Source organism: Arvicola amphibius, chromosome 7, assembly GCF_903992535.2.
Source record: "Arvicola amphibius chromosome 7, mArvAmp1.2, whole genome shotgun sequence".
NCBI classification, from domain to species: Eukaryota; Metazoa; Chordata; class Mammalia; order Rodentia; family Cricetidae; genus Arvicola; species Arvicola amphibius.
Window position 1 is genome coordinate 51,844,883 of NC_052053.1, and position 19,731 is coordinate 51,864,613.

Consider the following 19,731-nt stretch of genomic DNA (forward strand, 5'->3'; position numbering starts at 1 on the left):
GCAGCAGATGGGCTCTGAAGAAAAGTTTATGAAATGCCAAAACAAACAAATAAAATCCAACTAAACACAATTTAAAAAAAAAATGGTGCCAGGTATGGTGGCATACACCTTTAATCCCAGCACTCGGGAGGCAGAGGCAGGCAGATCTCTGTGAGTCTGAGGCCAGCCTGGTCTACAAAGTGAGTTCCAGAACAGCCAGGGCTACACAGAGAAACCCTGTCTCAAAAAACAAAAAGAAAACGACGCTGCTGCCCAGTCCACAGGATAAGGTGCAGTGCCAAGGCCAAGGCAAGCCAGTGGCCTGAAGCAAGGTATGCCAGGACTCAGCTGTGTTTCTCCCACCTACACGAGTTCCTTCAAATCTCCCCTTATGTTATCAGTCAGTGTAGGATGGCCAGCAGAGCATAGTAATGGAGAAGGCACAGCTTTCAAGTCAGACCAGAATGCCAGCCAACGCTCAGACACTCACAGCTGTGGGGCTCTATACAAATCACTCAACCCAGGCCTGAGTTTTCACCACATGAAGCCAGAGTAGTGTGAATAAAACATCTAGAATTGCATCAGAGGACACAATCAACAGAGTAAAAAGACAACTCAAAGGCTGGGGGAGATATCTGCCAACCATCTCTGCTCACAGATAAGTGATGAGAGGTCCCATGAAGATCCGCAGCTCAACAAAGTCAACTCACGCGTTTGTTAGTGGGAAAAACGAGAACAAACATTTCTCCACAAGTGAGCAACGCATGGACTGTGCACAGCACAGGAAAAGACGTTCAACCAGGAAGTCCACCGAAAATGCAAGTTAAAACCCAAACCACAGTAAAAACTGTCTTTTACTCAGGAGGCAGAGGCAGGAGGATCTCAGTGAGTTTGAGGCCAGCCTGGTCTACAAGAGCTAGTTCCAGAACACAGAGAAACCCTGTCTCAAAAAACCAAAAACCAAAAAACAAACATACAAACAAACAAACAAAAAGTTTCCATATGATCCATTTCTAGCTATATACCCCAAGGAATTGAAACCAGAGTCAGAGCACCCTTATTCAATAGCCAAAACATGATGAATGGGCAAATGAAATACAATCAATAAGTTCAGTCAACATTCATTCAACCCTTGAAAAGAGGGAGAATCTGACCCACACTTTAACGTGACAAACTGTGAGGATATTGTGCTAAGTAAAATAAGGCAGCCAGAAAAAGTTACACACCACAGCATTCCAGTCCATAAGGCTCCCAGCACAGTCTTACTCAGGGAGACAGAAGTGGAATGGAGGCTGCCAGGAGCTGTAAAAAAGGGACATGGGGAGTTGTTTAATGATTTCAATTTTGCAAGCCAAAAAAAGTCTAGCAATTAGGGCTGGAGAAATGATTCAGCCTCGAAAATACAGGATGACCCGAGTTCAGCCCCCAGAACCCAAGACAAAAAGTCAGATGGAGGTGGGTGGGTGGTGCTGGACAGATGGCTCAGCTGTAAAGAGCACTGGCTGCTCTTCTAAAGGATCTGGGTTCAATTCCCAGCACCTACATGTTGGCTTACAGCCATCTGCAACCCCAGTTTCAGGCGATCTGATACTCTCTTCCATCGTCTACGGGCACCAGGCATGCACACAGTGTACCGACGTACATACAAAGCAAAATAAATACATGTAAAATAAATTTTTAAATAAATATATAAATAAAAAGCCAGAAATGGTAACCCATGCTTGTAATCCCAGAGCTGAGGAGACAGAGACAGGAAGCTTTCTGGACAGCCTAGGCCAGCCTAGCCAATTATCATGAACCCAGACCAATGATAGACCCTGCCTCAAAAAACAATGCAGAAGGTTCTGAGGAATAGCACCTGAGGCTGACCTCTGACCTACACACACACACACACACACACACACACACACAGAGAGAGAGAGAGAGAGGAGAGAGAGAGAGAGAGAGAGAGAGAGAGAGAGAGAGGGAGAGAGAAAAGTTCCACAGATCAGTTACACAACTATGTCCTAGTTACTGCCACTGATCTACACACTTCCCCCTGGCTAAGTTGGTAAAGTTGATGCTGTCCTCACTTAACAATTTTCTAAGTGTCTAGAACTGTGGGTCTCAGATCTCAGCAGGCATAAGAACACTCCAAATGAGCTTACTAAATATGCAGGTTCTGGGGTCCCTTTCCTGGACATTTTGCCTCAGTGAAGTCTGGGAATGAAGCCCTGGAGTCTGCATTTCCATAAACCTCACAGGCTGGTTTGGCTCATTAAGAACTTACGTATGGGACTGGAGAGATGGCTCAGGGGTTAGGACAGTGTACTGCTCTTGCAGAGGACCCACATTTGGTTCCCAGTACCTGTGTTGGGTGGCTCACAGCCCCCTTGAGCTCCAGCTCCAGGAGCCTCCAACACCTTCTTCTGGCCTCCATGAGCACCTGCACACATGTACATGTGCCTATACACACACACACACACACACACACACACACACACACACAGATAATTTAAAATAAAAATACATCCTAAACTCTCGTATGGACCAGGACGATGGTTCAGCGGGTCAAGGAACTTGTCACTAAGTCTGCTGACCTGAGTTTGATCCCTGGGGCCCACATGGTAGAAGGAGTGAACCAACGCCTACAGCTGTCCTCTGACCTCCACGCATGCTACCCTCGCCTGCTGTCAGGCACAAGGCTCATCTTTAAAGAGGTCATGTACTTCTCTCCTTTACGGGCCATAGGGGCACTCTTTTGAACATTCCGTCAGTGTCTAGTCTTTTAATTTTTTAAGAGTGGATGTGGCATATGCACTCATGCCTGTATCTATAGATAAAAAAGAATACAGAAACACATTATTTTTACTAAGTAAGCTAGAAGGCAACTAGAGGGTCCTCCTTCCCCAGAGAAGCTGAGATACTGAGCTCCTGTGTGTGGCCCTGGGATCTGGGCCCATGGGGCTCTCGAATTTCTGCTGGAACAAGCTTAGCCTCTCGCCAGGAGTGTGTCAACTAAACCAAACACTGCCCATAGGATGTCCAGGACAAGGGAGGTGATGTCACACACCCTGCTGGTTGGTGGCTTTCCTGCCAGGCAGCTGGAGTGAGGGACTGACTTAGATCCCTGCTCCGTAGACAGCACTGGGAAACCACAGTTCCCTGGGGTAGCACAGTAAGGTGAAGGTTGAGGAGAGCCCCAGGGACAGAAAGCAGTTTGCTGTAGGCATCCAGTGGCCCCGCACCACCAACTGCCAAAGAGGACTCTGCTCACCATTCACAGCCAGTAACCGTGTCCTCAGCCAACCACACCCAGCCATGTGGTCATTCACCACCTTCCTCGTCCTCAACTCCAGCACCATCATGGTGTGGCTGTGTGGTGAGGCTACTGCTCTTGGACATGAAGCACAGAGCACTGTTAGCTGGCCATAGCAGAGGGACCCACACCACGTGGCTTCTGATGCCCTCAGGCAGCTTTGCCATGACATGGACAGAAACTCAATGCTGGGACTCTCCCTTACTCCTCAAGCGTTGAGAGGGCATTCAGCCATTGCGTTCACATGGCCACGTGGTCTTGTAACACGTACAAAGTCAAGATATCCCTGAATTCTTTTTCTGGTGGGGCCTGACCCCAGCAGCAAATCATGCAAGCATCTGCTGAGTGCTGGATCTCACTTAATTTTCATGAGGCTCTCCACCTCTTGAAAGGTCAAGTGCCTTCCTGATTGATGATCCTTATGGGGTAAGTATTATTTGTAAGCCACTTTTACAATTAAGAAAATGGGGATTCCAGAAAGAAAGAGGGCTTTACTAGGGTCACCTACGGTCTAAAGAATGGGATAAAACTCAACCCGAGCCCTCAGATTCAAGCCAAATCACTATACCATAGCTTCCTATTGCCCTGAGAAGGTCGTTCTTATGCTTGCAAACAGGCACTAGAAAATAAACTAAGTAAGCAAGCTTGATTACCAAATAGTAACTGCTAACTGGGCTAGCGGATGGAGCACAATGGCAGAGCTCACCAATTTGCACAGGTTTGATCCCAGGCCCCTGAAAGATTATTACTAACTGCTTTTACTGGTAACTCACCACACCAAGGCAGGCCTTATGTTAGCTTCTCGTGCAACACTCCATTTCTACCCCACCAGAACCCTATGATAGACTCATTAGCTTCAGTCTACATACCAGGAAATGGCAGCACAAAAAAAAAAAAAAAAAAAAAAAGCCAGACACAGGCAGGGTCTCATTCTAAAGCCCCTGATTTAACCTTAGTGAAATATTCTTGAAGTGGTCAAGGTCCACCAACATAAGCACAGCAAAGGTCGCTATCAGGAACACAGTACCAGAGAAAGGGAGGGACAATGAGAAGGAGACAAGGGGATGCTGTTATACTCAATGAACCAGCCACCATGGTCGATCGACCTCCATGGGTCTTGGTGACCGAGCCTTTGCAGAAGCCCCGATTCTCAGAGACTCACTTAAACGTTGAGTGTGGCACTATTCCTCAAAGCACCCCCAAGTGATTTCCCAGCTGGCAAGAAAGGTGCCACCATCTCTGGTAACTAACCTCCGCCTACTCGGAGTTTGTCATTTACTATAGGATTCTCCGGGGCTTATCTTCTAACTTTTCTAAGGCAGCTGATAAGATTTGGCAGTCCTGGTAAAAGGAGATAGGATCCAGCCAGCTGTCGGGAAACATTCTCTCCAAGAAGGCACTACTAGAGACAAAGGCCCTGAAAGAAGAGCCCTGCCTTCTGTCTGCCAATGTGGCTGAAATTCAGGCGCTCTGGGTCTCACGTGGGGGCAGGGAGAAGGGGCAATGGCCATCTGCCTTGGGCCTGCCTGTCGTTTTCCCCCTTGTCTTGCTGAACAGGTCCTGGGGGTCAGGGGACAGAAGAGAGATAGGCTGATAACTCAGGGACAGCTGTGTGCTGGAGACAAAGGGAACAAAGATGCTCCTGGGTCTACCTCATTCACAGTTCCTGTCTCTGAGGATGTGGTCCCTGGTACTGTGCCAAGCAGCCCCTTTAGGCCTCACTTGCCCTGGCTGCAGCCATTGCAAAGGGAGGTTCATCAACATGCCCACTATGCTTCCTGGATGGCTGGTCACCTTGCAGACAGGTGCCCTACAGTTTGGGTACCCTCAGGTAATGATGCCTGAGGGTCAGGTGCGTGCTCAACCGCACCCACGTGACAGCAGAGAGCCGGACCCCAGGCCAAGCGAGTCCAGGGAACTGTCCCCAGCGTGTGCCCCCGTGAAGCCTGTCGCCCCTCACCTGGCTCCACCCTCGGAGCGGGGCTGCCACTCGAGTCCCCAGCTCGCTCCAGCCTCAAGGCCGAGCCGGAGCTCTGAGAGCCTGCAGCACCGCGCCGGGCGGAGGCCGCCCTCCCGGGCCTGTCCCCACGCGGGTCCGGGCGCGCAGCCCGCAGGCCTGGGCCCGGCCGGCTCCTCCCGCGACCGCCCGCCCTCCCGCCCGCCCCCGCCCGTCCTCCCGCGCGGGCCTCACTTAACTGTTCCCCGCTGGGGCGGCGGCGGCTGCGGCGGCGGCGGGTCCCGGCTCCGTCTCACGCAGAAGCAGCTTCTCATCGCCCGGGCGGCGCGGGAGGAGCCGGGCCCGGGGCCCAGGCGGCTGCAGCCGGCGCCGCAGCTCGAGCGCAGCCTCCCCGGGAGCGGCGGCGGCGAGGGGCGGGGCGCGGCCTGGCGGCGGCGGCGGCAACAGCGGCGGCAGCGGCGGCGAGGGCCGGGGCCGGGGCGGGAGGGGCGCGCTGCCTGCGGCAGAGCCGGGAGCGTACCGCCCTGTGGCCTCCGGCGCCCTCGGTCCCCGCCCCCAGTCGGCCTCCGCTCGGCTCCGCTAGGCCTCGCCGTCCCCTTCGTCCACCGCTCAGCTCGGCCGGCCGCAGGTCCCTGGAAGACGCTCTGACACCAGGCCTGCAGGCCCGGAGTGGCCCTTTCAGGGACACCCTCCCACCTGGCCCAGGGCAATCCCCTCTGCTCTTCCCACTGCCCGGCTGACCTAACGCGGCGCAGCAGGGGCCTCAGACTGACCCCAAGCTCAGAGCAGGTCTCAGCTCGCCCCTCTTGCTGGGCAAATGATTTACCCACAGAGGCCTGGGGGCAAGCCTTGAGGAGGCATCTAGAGTAGGATGACGCCCCTGCAGTGCCCGTGGAACCTTACAAGAAGTCACAATGAAATAGAGGGAGCAAGGCCCTCAGGCTGGACAGAAAGGCAGCAACAGCCTTTGATCCCTGAACCACCTCCCCCTACACAGCCAGACCTGCAGGCCCTGAAGGGGATGTGTGCTAAACTGGACATTTAAAATCATACACAGTAGTCGGCTTGATTTGCTCATGCACCAAGACTCATAGTTACACATCCCAGGCTTTTCCAAAATAGCCAGACCCTGAAGCTAGTGTGCCAAGCAGAAGTGTCCGTGGAGCCAAAGATCCCGTGGGGATAATATCCAAATGTGTGCATGCATTCCAGGCATCTGTGCCACTCAGAAACATCGTAGGTCCACATGGGTGGATAACAAGTCCAATCACGCCATGAGGGAACAGACAATCTGTGTTATTAAGTTGCTACAAGGCCCGGTGTGGTGGCGATCGCTTTTAATTCCAGCACTCATGAGGCAGAGGCAGGCGGATCTCTGTGAGTTCCAGGACAACCAGGGCTTCCTAGGAAGACCCTGTGTCCAAAAATAAAAACAAAACAAAACTGCTACAAGGGAAAAGAAAAAATAATGTATCTCCAGGTTCATCATAACCCTGATACCAAGATCCAACAGAGATTATGCCAAAGAAACACAAGTGCAGAGCGCTGTCCCTAGAGAGCAGAATGGATGCGCTTTGATAAAAAGTTGTCTGCTATCTAACAAAGTACTGCGTGCCACCTGTCTGTCCACCTTTGGGAGACTTACGGTCAGTGTTAAAACACAGAAGCCTCTGTAATGTCCAGCAGTAAAACAAAAACCAGGCTCGCTTGTGGAGTCAGCCATTCCCCAGAATCAGCTGGGCCAAGACTACTCATTTCAAAACTCATCCGTTAACTTCCCACTGTGTGAATCACAGCCATAGACAGATACACTTAAGAATATGGCTGTCACCCTTCTAAATAAAAGTGTAGTTTCTGATCCAGTTTGCTGTAAAACTAGCCCAAACTCTATGATCCCCATGCTATTTTGTTCAGTAATAAGCAGGTTCTGAGGGTAGGGAGTCAGTAAAGTATTTGCCATGCAAGCGTGAGAACCTGAGTTCGGCTGGGCATGATGGTTTGCACTTGTAATCCCAACACTGGGGAAGCAGGCAGGCAGGCCTTTGGAGTTCACTAGCCACAAAGAACTCCAGAGAGCCCCAGGCCCCACTCAGAGACTGTCTCAACACGTTAAGGAGGGCACCTCATGAAGTCAACACCCAATGTGCACTTCTGGCCTCCACACATGTCTGCACATACATATACACCCCTCACGTAGGAACACAGACACATACACACCAGGTTATAAAATATAATGCACTTCGTACAGAATTGTCAATTTTGCACGCACTTGTATTTATTTATAAATATTCTGCTATGCGTAAAGATATTTAGGCCAAACACTGATCTTTAACTTTGGCTGTCTCTTAGAGATTGTTTACACACAAAGCAACATTTCTATGTTAAGGTATTCATCTCACTTAGGAACACGGTGCACGTGTTTCACTGGACACCAGTCCTCTTCCTTCAGTGTCCCTATGTGGGAGCAGTCATTAAGAGCACACACACCGGGGCTGGAGAGCTGGGCACTTGCTGCTCTCAGAGAAGACCTAGGTTCAGGTCCAGCATCCACACTAGACAGATCACAATTACCTGAAATTCCAGTTCCAGGGTATTTGAAGCTCTCTTCTGGCCTCTTCAAGCACCTGCATTCACATGGTACACACACTCAGGCCCACACACATAAAAACAAAGCAAAGAGTGCATGTCCTCCCACTGGGCACTAGCATCCTCGGGTTGGTCCTCCCACTGGGCACTGGCGTCCTCGGGTTTGTCCTTCGATTGGGCACTGGCATCCTCAGGTTGGTTCTTTTTCCTTGTGGACACAGGCCCGCTCCCCTGCTTCAGATGTCATGGTCTCCTTTCCCAAGGCAGGCAATGGGAAGCAAAATGTTTCCAGAAACTGTCTCAGCAAATCTGTTTAAGATTGCATTGGCCAGAAATAGCCACATGATCACGCCCCACTGCAAGGGAAGCTGGGAAATTTGCTTCGACAGTTGTGGTCACTTAGAACTAACAAGATGGCCAGGCCATTAAAAAAAAAACTATTCTATTACCAGAGAAGAAAGCAATTAAGGCTTTTTAAAAGATTGTGATAGTAAATATATCCTTGTAGGGCTGGGAAGATGGCTCAGTGGATAAAGATGCTTGCAGCCAAACCCGATGACTTCAGTAGGATCCCTGAGACCTATAGGGTGGAAGGAGAGAATTGATTCACACAATTTGTCCTCTGACTAACATACACACACACACACACCTCACATACACTAATAATAAATAATATATTTAATCCTGGGGAAAACTTCTGATTAGTTTATCTATTCTGAAGACCACCCTAACCTAATCAAGCCAACTATGTCAGCAGAGAACCCAGTTACTTCTACTGCAAGAGCTGTTGTTAGTACCATGGGTGGTCCCAGGAGAGCTCACCAATGTTTTGGTTTTGTGTGTGTTACAATTATATCTACTTGTTTCCTTCCTACACCCTTGTCCAGATGGCCCTCCAACTCAGGGGGCACACCACATGGCCTCTCTCCTATCCAGCCTCACATTTACTGCCCGATTCTGAGGCTCAACCTTTCAAAATCTCCCCCACATTCCTACCCATGCCAGGAAATTAGCTTGCCCTTTCCCTTCATCTTTCTTCCCTTCCTAGCTTCCTCTTCCTTCCTCCCTCCCTCACCCTCCCTCCCTCCATTCTTCCCTTCCTCTCATCTCTCTGTGCCTGTGAGTGGGCGGATGCTACTCTAACAGCGTGTCCCTCAATGATCTTTAAACTCTATGGCCAACAGGGCAAGTTGCCAGTCTCCCAATGAAAGACTTCGAACAGCCAATTCTCTTTGAAGAAGCTGGTCCTAGCAACTCAGAAGTATAGTGTCTTTCCGACTATTTATCTGCATGGATTCTTGTAAAACTCAACATCTCGGGAGATTTTATTTGTATAAAGCAGTTTTAGGTTTATAGCAAAGTTGAACACAAAGGCCAGTTACCCCCATATACCCCTTGCCTTCATCACACATGCAACTACCCACCCACATTAACATAACATTGTCACCCCAAGTCCAGAGCGTACATCAGAGCTCATTCTCAGAGTGTGTCCTTTGCCTTTAGGTATACATAATGACATGTCTAGCACCATACCATATATTTCTGGCCCTAAACCCCACACCTGTTCAACCTTCCCTCTCACACTGCTGGTAACCACTAACTAAAAAAAAGTCATCTTAAAATTTTCACCTTTTCCAGAATGTCACATAGTTGAAGTCTAGACTCACACCCCTCACTTCCACACACAGAAGGCCACTCTGTATCTTTTTCATGGCCCGGGTAACACTTTTCTTGCTTCCTTTTTAAAGTAAACAAGATAAAGAGAAGAGTAAAAATAGTCTTTATTTTTTTATATCGAATTAACAGCTGCTATTATGTTTTCCTAATGACTTTTTTGTTGTTGTTCCAAGGTCTAACTTATAATAGGACACTCATTGAAGGTGGAGAAGAAATGCAACCTACTGTTTCATTTCTGTTACTCTGATAAAGTACTCGGATGAAGCCAATGTGAGGAGAAGGGGTTTGTTTCAGCTCATGGTTCCAGGTTCCAGGGAAGTCACAATAGCAGGAATCAGAAGCATCTAGTCACATCATGTTCACAGTCAAGGACAGAAAGAAACGAATGCATGCATCACTTGCTTATACAAAGCTCACTTCTCCATTCTTACATAGTTCATGATGTTCTGCCTAGGGAATGGTGCTGCCCACAGTGGGCTGGGTCTTCTCACATTGATTAACTTAATGAAGACAATCCCTCACGGCCACAGCCACCGGCCAATTTAATCACTCTCTTCCCAGGTGATCATAATTGGTGTCAGGTTGACAAAGTGGACCGTTGTAGTAAGAGGTCCCGGCTGCTTTTTGTCCCGCCCAGCTCCGGCTGCCCGGCTAGCTTATACCCTGAAATAACAACACACAAATTGTATTCATTTAAACACTGCCTGGCCCATTAGTTCTAACCTCTTATTGGCTAACTCTTACATATTCATTTAACCCATCTCCATTAATGTGTATCGCCACTTGACCGTGGCTTACTGGCATGAGTCTAACCAGCGTCCATCTCGGAGAGGAGAGCCATGGCGTCTGCGACACTGCCCTTCTTCCTCCCAGCATTCTGTTCTGTCTACTCTACCCACCTAAGGGCTGCCCTATCAAAAGGCCAAGGCAGTCTCTTTATTCAGCCAATGAAAGCAACACACAAATAGAAGATCCTCCTACACCAGACCGTCACAGAGGGAAAATGTTCATCGCGAGGCTCTGAGTTATAATTAAAGAGGAGCAGAAAGGTCTGGGGTGCTGTTGCAGGGTGAGTTGACTGCAGATAGCCATGATGTTCAGAATATTGGAGGAAAGGAGTTTGAAAGGTTTGTTTTTGATTTGCCACAAAGCAATGATAAACATTTGATAGTACCTTTGTTTTTTTTTATCACTGAATGATATTCCGCTGTCTGGATATACGGCAGGTTATTTATCCACCATCCCTACACCTTCTGACGGGTATCTGATTGCTCTCCAGTTTTGCCAGTGTCCACCTGTCATTCTGTTTTCTACCATGTGTCCTAATGGTTAGAGGCCCTCTGCAGAGCCTTCTCAAAACCTAGAACCACGAACCTAGATCAACTCCACTCCTTTTGATTATTCCACCTCAGGCATTTTGTTACAAGAAACAGACCAATATGAGTTCCCTAAGGAGAAAGTCCCTCATGTAGGCACCAAGTTATTAAAAATAAGAGGCCTACCTGACTTCCAACAGGACACCATATGAGTAAAAAGATGCCCCAGTAAAAGAAGACAAGCTGACTTTCAATGTAACTCCCACTGCGCATGTGTTGAGGGGGACCTGTTGAATGAAATGCAGCAATTTTCCTGGTAGCTGCTGAATGTGGGGGACTGCACACAGCTCTACAGTGTGCCACAGCACACATTCAGTTTTTAGAGCATAAAGGATACTCAAGCAGAACTCCATGGAGCCAGCTAATCTAAACTCCTGTGTATCTCTAGCTAGGACACCTAAGCATATCTGTGTCTGTGGTCCATGCATGTGGGTCATATATAAAAATGAATTAGCCCTTTTTCTGTGAAAAGAATATTCTATACAGTAGCATTATTCCTTCCTGCTCACAAGTACTAAGATGTCTCTTTATTAGTGACTGTATATCTGCTTTAGACACAGTGGGTTCATTTGTTTTTTTTGCAAACAACTCATGGTTGGTTTCTAAATTATCTTTAGAATTTACCAGCCCGTGAAATCCCAAAGTCTGGGAATCAGGGTCTGCTGTGGGATCTCCTTCTGCCCCTTCAGCCAATAGCCTTGAAGATACCAATTCACTTGGGTGTGGTCTCCAAGCAGGACACAAGGAAAAAAAACTGTCAAATCTTGCCAAGACAGAGTAAGACAGTTCTGAAAAATTTCCTGCCTCTGAAAATGGTCTGTCAGTTATGCCAGGCCTTAGCCAAAGTTGGTTGTTGTTCAACGTTGCAAATGAGACTTTGTGTGATTGCTTAGGTAGTTAATTGTCTCTGTCATATATTGCTCGCTTTGGAAGCTGTTTGATTGTACTTCCTGCCTGCTCAAGTAATATTATCTCCCTTCTCAGGTCTTCAATGGGGTTGAAGATTAGGTAGTCATAGTTACTGTCCTCTTATGATCTAGCCAAGCCATTTCCTATACAAGATTTAGACTTCTTAGGATAGAATGTTTATTAAAACATTTAGTGTACTTTCCTGGCTTAAAATTGTTTATGCTGGTTGTAATTTTAATCTTATACTTGCTATATCTTCCTAGTGTATATAGTTTTGAATTGGGTTTGTAATTCTCTTATTTAAACCAAAGTGGGGGTGCTGTGGGAAGCACATTCGGCTCCTGTTATTCTTTTGGTCCCACCCCTTTCCACGCCCACTCCCAGCGACCTCTGGTCTCTTGGAGTCATCCTGAATCTTTTTCTCTTCCCTCTCCTCTCTTCTCACTGTCCCCTTTTGCGTGTGCACACGTGTCTCTCCCTCCCTCCCTCCCTCCCCCCCTCCCCCTCCCTCCCTCCCTCTCTCTCTCTCTCTCTCTCTCTCTCTCTCTCTCTCTCTCCTTTAATAAAGCTTTATGTCTATTTTTTGTGTCTGTGTCGTTAACCCGCCGCTGCACCGCCTGTTCATCCACCGCTCTGGTCGCACAAGTTCCACGAGTCTCCGCGCAGCTACGTGCGGCTGCCCAGCTACTATCTTTAAGAACAAAATTGGTGCCGAAACCCGGGAATGAACCAGGGAACAGCAGCTCCTTCAGCCAATAGCATTTAAGATACCAGCCTACTTGGGCGTGGTCTCTTATACTATAAATGTGGCTGTAAAGCCTGTGCTGGCTCTCTTGCTACCAGCTCTTGCTTCCTGCTGTTAGACTCTGTTCCTGTTCAGGCAGAGGACTGACTGTTATCTAGGACTGTGATCTGTAAGTTTCCCCTAAATAAATAACCCTTTATTAGTCATAATTCTGAACTGGTGTGGAATTATTTTGTGACTTCCACCTTCAAGGGCCTCCCTCATTAAGAGTTCATGGTTTCAATTTTTTAACTCTAGCTTTGACCTGAGCATTTAGGCTACATGCTGTTGTGGAATATTTAAGTATGTAAAGATGTGTTACATTTGTTTATAATGTAGAATGTTACTTTAGTTATGTAAAAGTGTTACTTTTGTTTGTGCTGCATTTGTTTAATTATGTAAAGATATGTTGCATTTGTTTCACCTTGCCAGCCTAAGGCACCTGATTGCTCTAATAAAGAGCTGAACAGTCAATAGTTAGGCAGAGAAAGGATAGGCAGGGCTGGTGGGCAGAGGGAATAAATAGGCGAAATCTGGGCTCAAAAAGAAGAAGAGGAAAACGAAGAAGAGAAGAGAGAACGAAGGAGAAAGAGAGGAAGACTCCTGGGGCCAGTCAGGCGCAGTCTGCAAGCAGACACAGAGTAGGACATACAGGAGAAAAGGTAGAAAGTCCCAATGCAAGACATAGAGAAACAGATTAAAATAAGAGCTCAGCTAAGGCGGAGTCTCTGTGTCATGATTTGGGAGCTGGTTGGGAGCCTGCTACAATGTGCTGGCTAGTTTTATGTCAACACAGGCTAGAGAAAATGCCTCCTGTGTGAAAGCCTGTGGTGTGTTTTCTCGATGGTGGATGTGGGTGGGCCCAGTTCACTGTGGGAGGTGCTACCCCTGGCCGGTGGTCCTGGGTACTATAAGCAGGCTGAGCAAGCCTTTAGCAGCAAGTCAGTAAGCAGTGTTCCTCCATGGTCTCTGCATCAGATCCTGCCTCTAGCTTCCTGCCTTGAGTTCTTTCCTTGACGTCCCTTCAAGATTTACTGTGATCAGGACATGTAATGTAAACACATTCCTCTTCAATTTGTTTTTGCTCATGAAGTTTTATCATAGCAAAAAACCCTAAGATAGGATACAAACTGCAATATTTGATTTTGTTGTTGTTCAGGATATAGAATTGACCCATCATGTAAAGCTATGACAATATTGTCCCAGTTAGCATTAATTGTCAAGGTATCACAGCCTAGAGATACTCAAGATGGTGTCGCGATTGAGAGATTGCCCATATCAGACCCACCTGTGGGCCTGTCTGGGGAGGATTATCTTGACCGTGAATTGGTACCAGCAATCTCAGTCCACTATGGGTAGCCCCATTCCATGGGTTGGTGGTGCTGAACTGTACAAGCAGTCAGAAACTCCACGATGGAGCATGACCTGGGAGAGTACGCTGAAATAAACCCTTTCTTCCTCTAAATTGTTTCTGGCCATAGTGTGTTATCCCCGCAACAAAGAAAGCTAGAAAGAGATTCAGAACCAAGTCACAGCTGGGACTCCCACTGCTCAGGATTCAGTTTTCTTACAGTGAGCGGGGTGGCAATGGAAACATAAATTAGCTTCTACTTCTGTCTGTGGTAGATACACTCGGTGCTTCCCAATGTAGTTTCTGTGTTGCTTTGTGATTCCTAGATGCCTTTGTATAGAGGTAGGCCTTATGAACACTCTGTCCATGGAATATGAGCATGCTAACAATATAGGAGATAGATAGATAGATAGATAGATAGATAGATAGATAGATAGATAGATGATAGACATACATACATACAGACAGACAGACAGATAGATAGATATCCATCTTAACTTCAACATTACCACCCTAGAGCTGCCTATGATGGGGGCATCACCTAGGCAGAAAGCCTGCTCTTGTCCTTCAGTCTCATAACATGTTAATTTCATCTAGATACTTATGGCTGCTTGTCACCACCATGGGTTTTCCTATTTAATGACTTGTTTTCAGCATTCACTGTCTTGTCTCTCCAGTGTGCCTAACACAGAGCCTGGGACACAGCAGGGCTCTATGTGTGTTTACTGAGTGAAGAAATGAATGAACAAATGATGTCCCAGGTGTTAGCTGTGTCTGGTCAGTGACAGGACCGTGTCCCCGACGTAGCACTAATGACAAGCCTTATCCAAACAGTGGCCTACAGTAACAATAATAGCTTTCTTTGTTCGCAAATCCGGTGGGTCCCAGGCTCTGCCAACACTCTCATAGTTTGTGTTCAGATGGCGATGTGGGCCCAGGGCATTCTGAAGACCTCCTTGCTCAAACGTCTAGCTCTGAGTCTGGTAAGAGTCACTGGTAGGCACAGTGTTAATGCTGTGACCTAGCTGTGTGACTTCAGGCAGGTTACTTATGTCCCTGAGCCCTAGACCTTTATTATAAAATTGGGGTTGATGTAACAGCAGCAATCATTTATTAGGCATTGTTCTTCTTTTCTTTTCTGTTTCTATGGGAACGTACACTGACCAGTAGCATCCTAAGGGAGGAAAAGACTTGCTTTAGCTTACACTTTCAGGTCAAAACCCATCACTGGGGGAAGCCAGGGCAGGAACTCAAGGCAGGAAGCTGGAGGCAGGATACTGAGGCAGAAATGGTGAAGGAACACTGCTTGCTGGCTTGGTCACAAACCCATGCTTAGCTAAGTTTCGAATATAGCCCCAAACCACCTGCCTAGGGATCCTGCCACCCACAGTGGGCAGGGTCATCCTGTATTAATTACTAATCAAGACGATCCCTCACAGACATGCCCACGGGCCAGTGTGACCTAGCCAATCTGTCAGTCAGGGTTCCCTGTCAATCAATGCTCTAGGTTGTATCAAGTGGACAAGGTTAACTAACACAGTTATCATCTATATTTCAGACTCAAGAAAAGTAGCCCAGACTTAGACATGACCAGGAATGGTGGCTCTACCTTTCGGGACTTTGCTGAACTCCAAAAGAGGTGAAAAAACACTTATCATTATCTAGGTCTGGGAATGTGGAAACAGAGTCCAGCACTGTGCTGAGAAGCATCTTCATCTGGACCAGAGCAGAAACCTTGGACCTGGAAGCCAGTACCAACTGTACTAGAGTCACAAACTCTAGTGTGACTGGAAACACAGGTTCTGCTCGGTGTGACCTCCCAAAGATGCCAATCACACCGGAAACCAGTTACCAAGAGAAAGTCCAACAGTCACAACCAATATGGCCTCCTATACCCCAAGTCTGGAGGAACCGTGCATTTGAGCTTGTTTGGTAAGATGAAGACAGTTGTAACATCACAAACCAACAGGAAAGCAGGAAAAGGAGCAGGTTGGTGTGTGCCGGGGCTGGGATGCACACACACACACACACACACACACACAACTAGAACTGAACAGGCCAGGGCTGAGGTTTTTCTGAGGGTAGAAGAAGATGAACCAGCAGACAACAGAGTCGCTTCTCTCAGGGCCGAGAGTGACCAGTGTCACTGCCTTTTGTTTGTCACTGGTTTTAAAAAGAACAGAGCAACAACACGATCAGCTTCATGTATCTCAGGCCTGACACAGATGGTGGAGAAAGTCTGGGTTAGCTACAACCTTGTTTTCACCAGGACTCGGACATGGGCCCTATTCCAAAGCACAGGCAATATTTCATCAATTCGTTCATTCATTCCTCCCTTTCCCAACCAAGCAACTCCCCCGGACTACTGGAGCCATCTGTGAGAACTCAGATTGCGACATCCTCCGTCTCGCTGGGTATCAGTTTCCTCCAGTAGTCAATGGGAAAAAAAGCTGCCCCTTTGGGACCTGTAGCTTGGTGGAGAGCATTGCATATGGGCCCAGCCCTGAGGGCCCCGCCTACCCACAGCCGCAGGCATAAGGGAACAGGACCTGGGTGGAGAGCAGAAAGGGCTGTTAGGAGCCCAGCCTAGCCCTGATGGTGCCTAGACAAAGGGGCTTCTTTATGGCTGCAGATCCTCTCCTGGACCTGCTGCTCCTCAGCACCCCCTCCAGCACATTCCACTCAGGCCCACTGCTTTGCTTCTATGCCTGTTTTGTGACAGTTTTCAAGATCCAACAAGCCCCTGGATTCGCCCTGGGGGCAGCCCAGTCTCAGCTGCTGTCCCAGTGTGAGAGACCCAGCCGGATCCGCCCACTGTCCTCTGCTAACACAGATTCTCTGTTTTCTTCCAACTCTCAAATCCACAGAACCCTCTCTACTCCCCACACAAGCTGCCTTGCAGCCTAGTAACCGCAGACGCTCAGGGAAATTGCCACAGACATGCAGTTGTGGGTGCCCACATTCACTGACACCCAGAAACAAGCAGATCCTGTTCTCTCTAGCCCCAGACTCCAGACCTCTGACATCGTCTGACTCACAGGCATACCCATCACAGTCAGGCTGATGCACAGTGTTGACCAGGTCTCTTGGCTAAAGGCAGCACCAGACTCCAGAGCCCCGAGCCCCAGCAGGTCTCATGCTCAGATGGACACACACGCACCTGAAACAGAAGCTCAGATGTCCTTTCCAGGGTCACCGAAACCCATGGAGCTGCCCTACATCTCAGACATTGTCATGAGCTGACCTGTGATCTCAGAATGTGACAGTATATTGAGGCAGGACCCTTAAAGGGTCATTAATGTTAGATGAGGTCACGAGGGTAGACCCAACTCTGGTGGGACTGGTGTCCTCACAAGAGACTAGGACACTGATGCACAATCTCAACCTAGTGATGTCACAGGGGAAAGATGGCCAAAGAGAGAGGCCTTGGGACAAACCACACTGCGGACACTTTGGCTTGGGACTAGTCTTTAGAGTGTGAGCAACAAGTCTCTGTTGTTTAAGCCACCTATCTACTGAACATTTTAGGGTAGCCCGAGCACACAAGCACAAAGAGACCAAGAGTCCCCTGTTGCCCCCCACCCCCAGTGCAACACCAGACCCATTTCCACTTTATTCACGCAGAGCCAGAGGCAGATTGTCAACCACACATGGGGAGGAGCCCCGGGCCTCCTAGTGAGTTGCATTCCCCAGAGCACCTTCCTCAGCACCAGGATGGAGTCTGACCTGTCTTTCCCCATCACTGAGAGGCAAGTTCTTGTTCTGCGCAGGAGGACTGTGGGAGATGCTGTGAGGGTAGTGTCCACACACGCTGAGCCCCAGCTGTTCATAGGAAGCCTCTGACCTCCACAACCCCTTGAGGGAAGGTACTTCTAGAAAAAACAATCCCTGGTCCAGAGGTAGGAAAATGAGGTTCCCAGAGGTGGTATTAACTTTCAGTTACTGTAACAAATACTCAGTGCAATCCACTGAAAAGGCCAGGCTTGATTTTGGCTCCTGACTTTAGAGGTTTCAGTCCTTGGTTAGTTGGTGCCATTGATTTTGGAACTGAGTTGAGGAATTGTAGAAGGAAGCTGCTCACTTCATGGGAACTAGGAAGTAGGGTGGGGTGGGGGGTACATGAGGTCCTGCAAGGGCATGCTTCTGGTAAACTAACTTCTTCCCTAATAGACCCCAGTTCTTCGATATCCCATCGCCTCTGAACAAGTACCATGGGTGGTTATCAAGCTGTCAATACATGGGCCTTTTTCCAAACCTCAGCAGAGATCAAATAACTCTGATCAAATCAAATGACATCAGGACACATAGCGAAATCAGAGCTAGACCAAGGAGGCTTGGGTCGCATCTGCCATGAGAGCTGGGGACAAGGTTGGGAGATAAAGGGCCTCAAATGCCTGGTGCCAGAGCAACTGAGCCAAGATGTCTTCCAGCCAAGACCTTTGGACCTGAGAACCCAGCTGACTGGGGCTGCAAGACCCAGGACCCAGAGCTAAATGAAAACCTGAACCCCTTTGATCAGGAAACTACAAAAAATTAAAATAGTAAGAAAGCAAAACACCTACCTGCCTGCCTCTACTGTTCTTTCTCTTGGCTTAGCCTGATGGTTTTATCTGCTGTGTAATATTGCTGTAAGTAAAGAGTATAATATAATTTAAAATTATCACATGGATTTTAGTTTGTAGTTTTCAAAGTCCCCTTTAAATGCAAACAAGAGAGCGATTAACTCCTGTGTAGAATTGCATAGATTATTTGTAGCTCATATAGACAGATGTAGTTTGCTCTTTTTAGACACAGAATTGCTGCCTCCAACTAGCTTAACTGATTGCATTTCATGTCATAATGCACACACACCTCCTAACACTATGTTTGCCCAGAGACAGGAAGGGAAGACTCAAAGGAACAAGAACTGTGGCTGCTTTGATTTCCTCCCTCTCGCCCCTCCTTCTCGTTCTTCCTTGAGTGCTGGGGTTTGCCAGTACGGTCTCATGCATGCCAGACAAGCATGTTCTAGCAGTGAGTTCCATTCCCAGCCCTCTATTTACTTTTTACATTTGTGTGTGTGTGTGTGTGTGTGTTTGTGTGTGCACCTGTTACAGTTTGTCTGTAGAGGTTGAAGGACAACTCTTTTCCTCTGTGTGCAGTGGTTCCGGGCCTCTAGCAGATGCTGACAAGGCTCTGGTGCTCCTCTCTAGGGGAAATCTGGGCGAAGGCTCCACTTGTCACAGATGCGGTGGAGGATGGTAGCGGGTATGTGGAGGCTGGAGGACAACTGTCCTGTGTGGATTCTCTAACTTAGTCATCAGGCTTGGTAGCCAGTGCCTTAGCCACTGGGCAATCTCACTGGCCCTCAGTTTTGTTCTTTTCTTTCTTTGAAGCAAGGTCTCACAGAACCCGGACTGGCTCTGCATTTCCTTAGAGCTGAGAATGACCTGACGTCTGTTTCTCCTGCCTCAGGCTCCCCACCCAGAGTGCTGGGATTACAGGTGTGCACCACCATATCTGGTTTATACTGTGCTGGGGACTTAACCCAGGGTGTTGTGCATGCTGGGCAAACTCTCTTCCAACTGAGCCACATGTCTGGCCCACTTCTTTTTTTCCTTTTTATTTTGAGACAGGGGCTCACTAAGTTGTCCAGGCAGGCCTTGGACTTGTGAACCTCCTGTCTCAGCCTCCCAAGTAGCTGACAATGTGTGCCACCGGGCCTGACTTCCTCTCCTTCTTGTCAATATTTCCAGTGGAAACTAACACAGGGATGCAATACGAGGAAGAGAGGCCATGATGGGGGTACATAGCCATTTATACGCCTTAGAACCT

General features: G+C 48.2%; 1 protein-coding gene across 2 annotated transcripts in view; it reads right to left on the reverse strand.

Annotated features, from left to right (window-relative positions):
* Nucleotides 1-5,631, reverse strand: part of Mvb12b (multivesicular body subunit 12B) — a 155,253-nt gene extending 149,622 nt beyond the window's left edge. Inside the window, exon 1 of one of the 2 annotated variants that reach the window (XM_038337840.1) lies at nt 5,474-5,631. In XM_038337840.1, coding sequence (XP_038193768.1) covers nt 5,474-5,548 — 75 coding nt within the window. In that variant the 5' untranslated portion in view covers nt 5,549-5,631. The remainder of the gene's footprint in view (nt 1-5,473) is intronic. The other variant, XM_038337841.1, reaches the window with a different exon arrangement.
* Between the last annotated feature and the right edge of the window lie 14,100 nt (nt 5,632-19,731).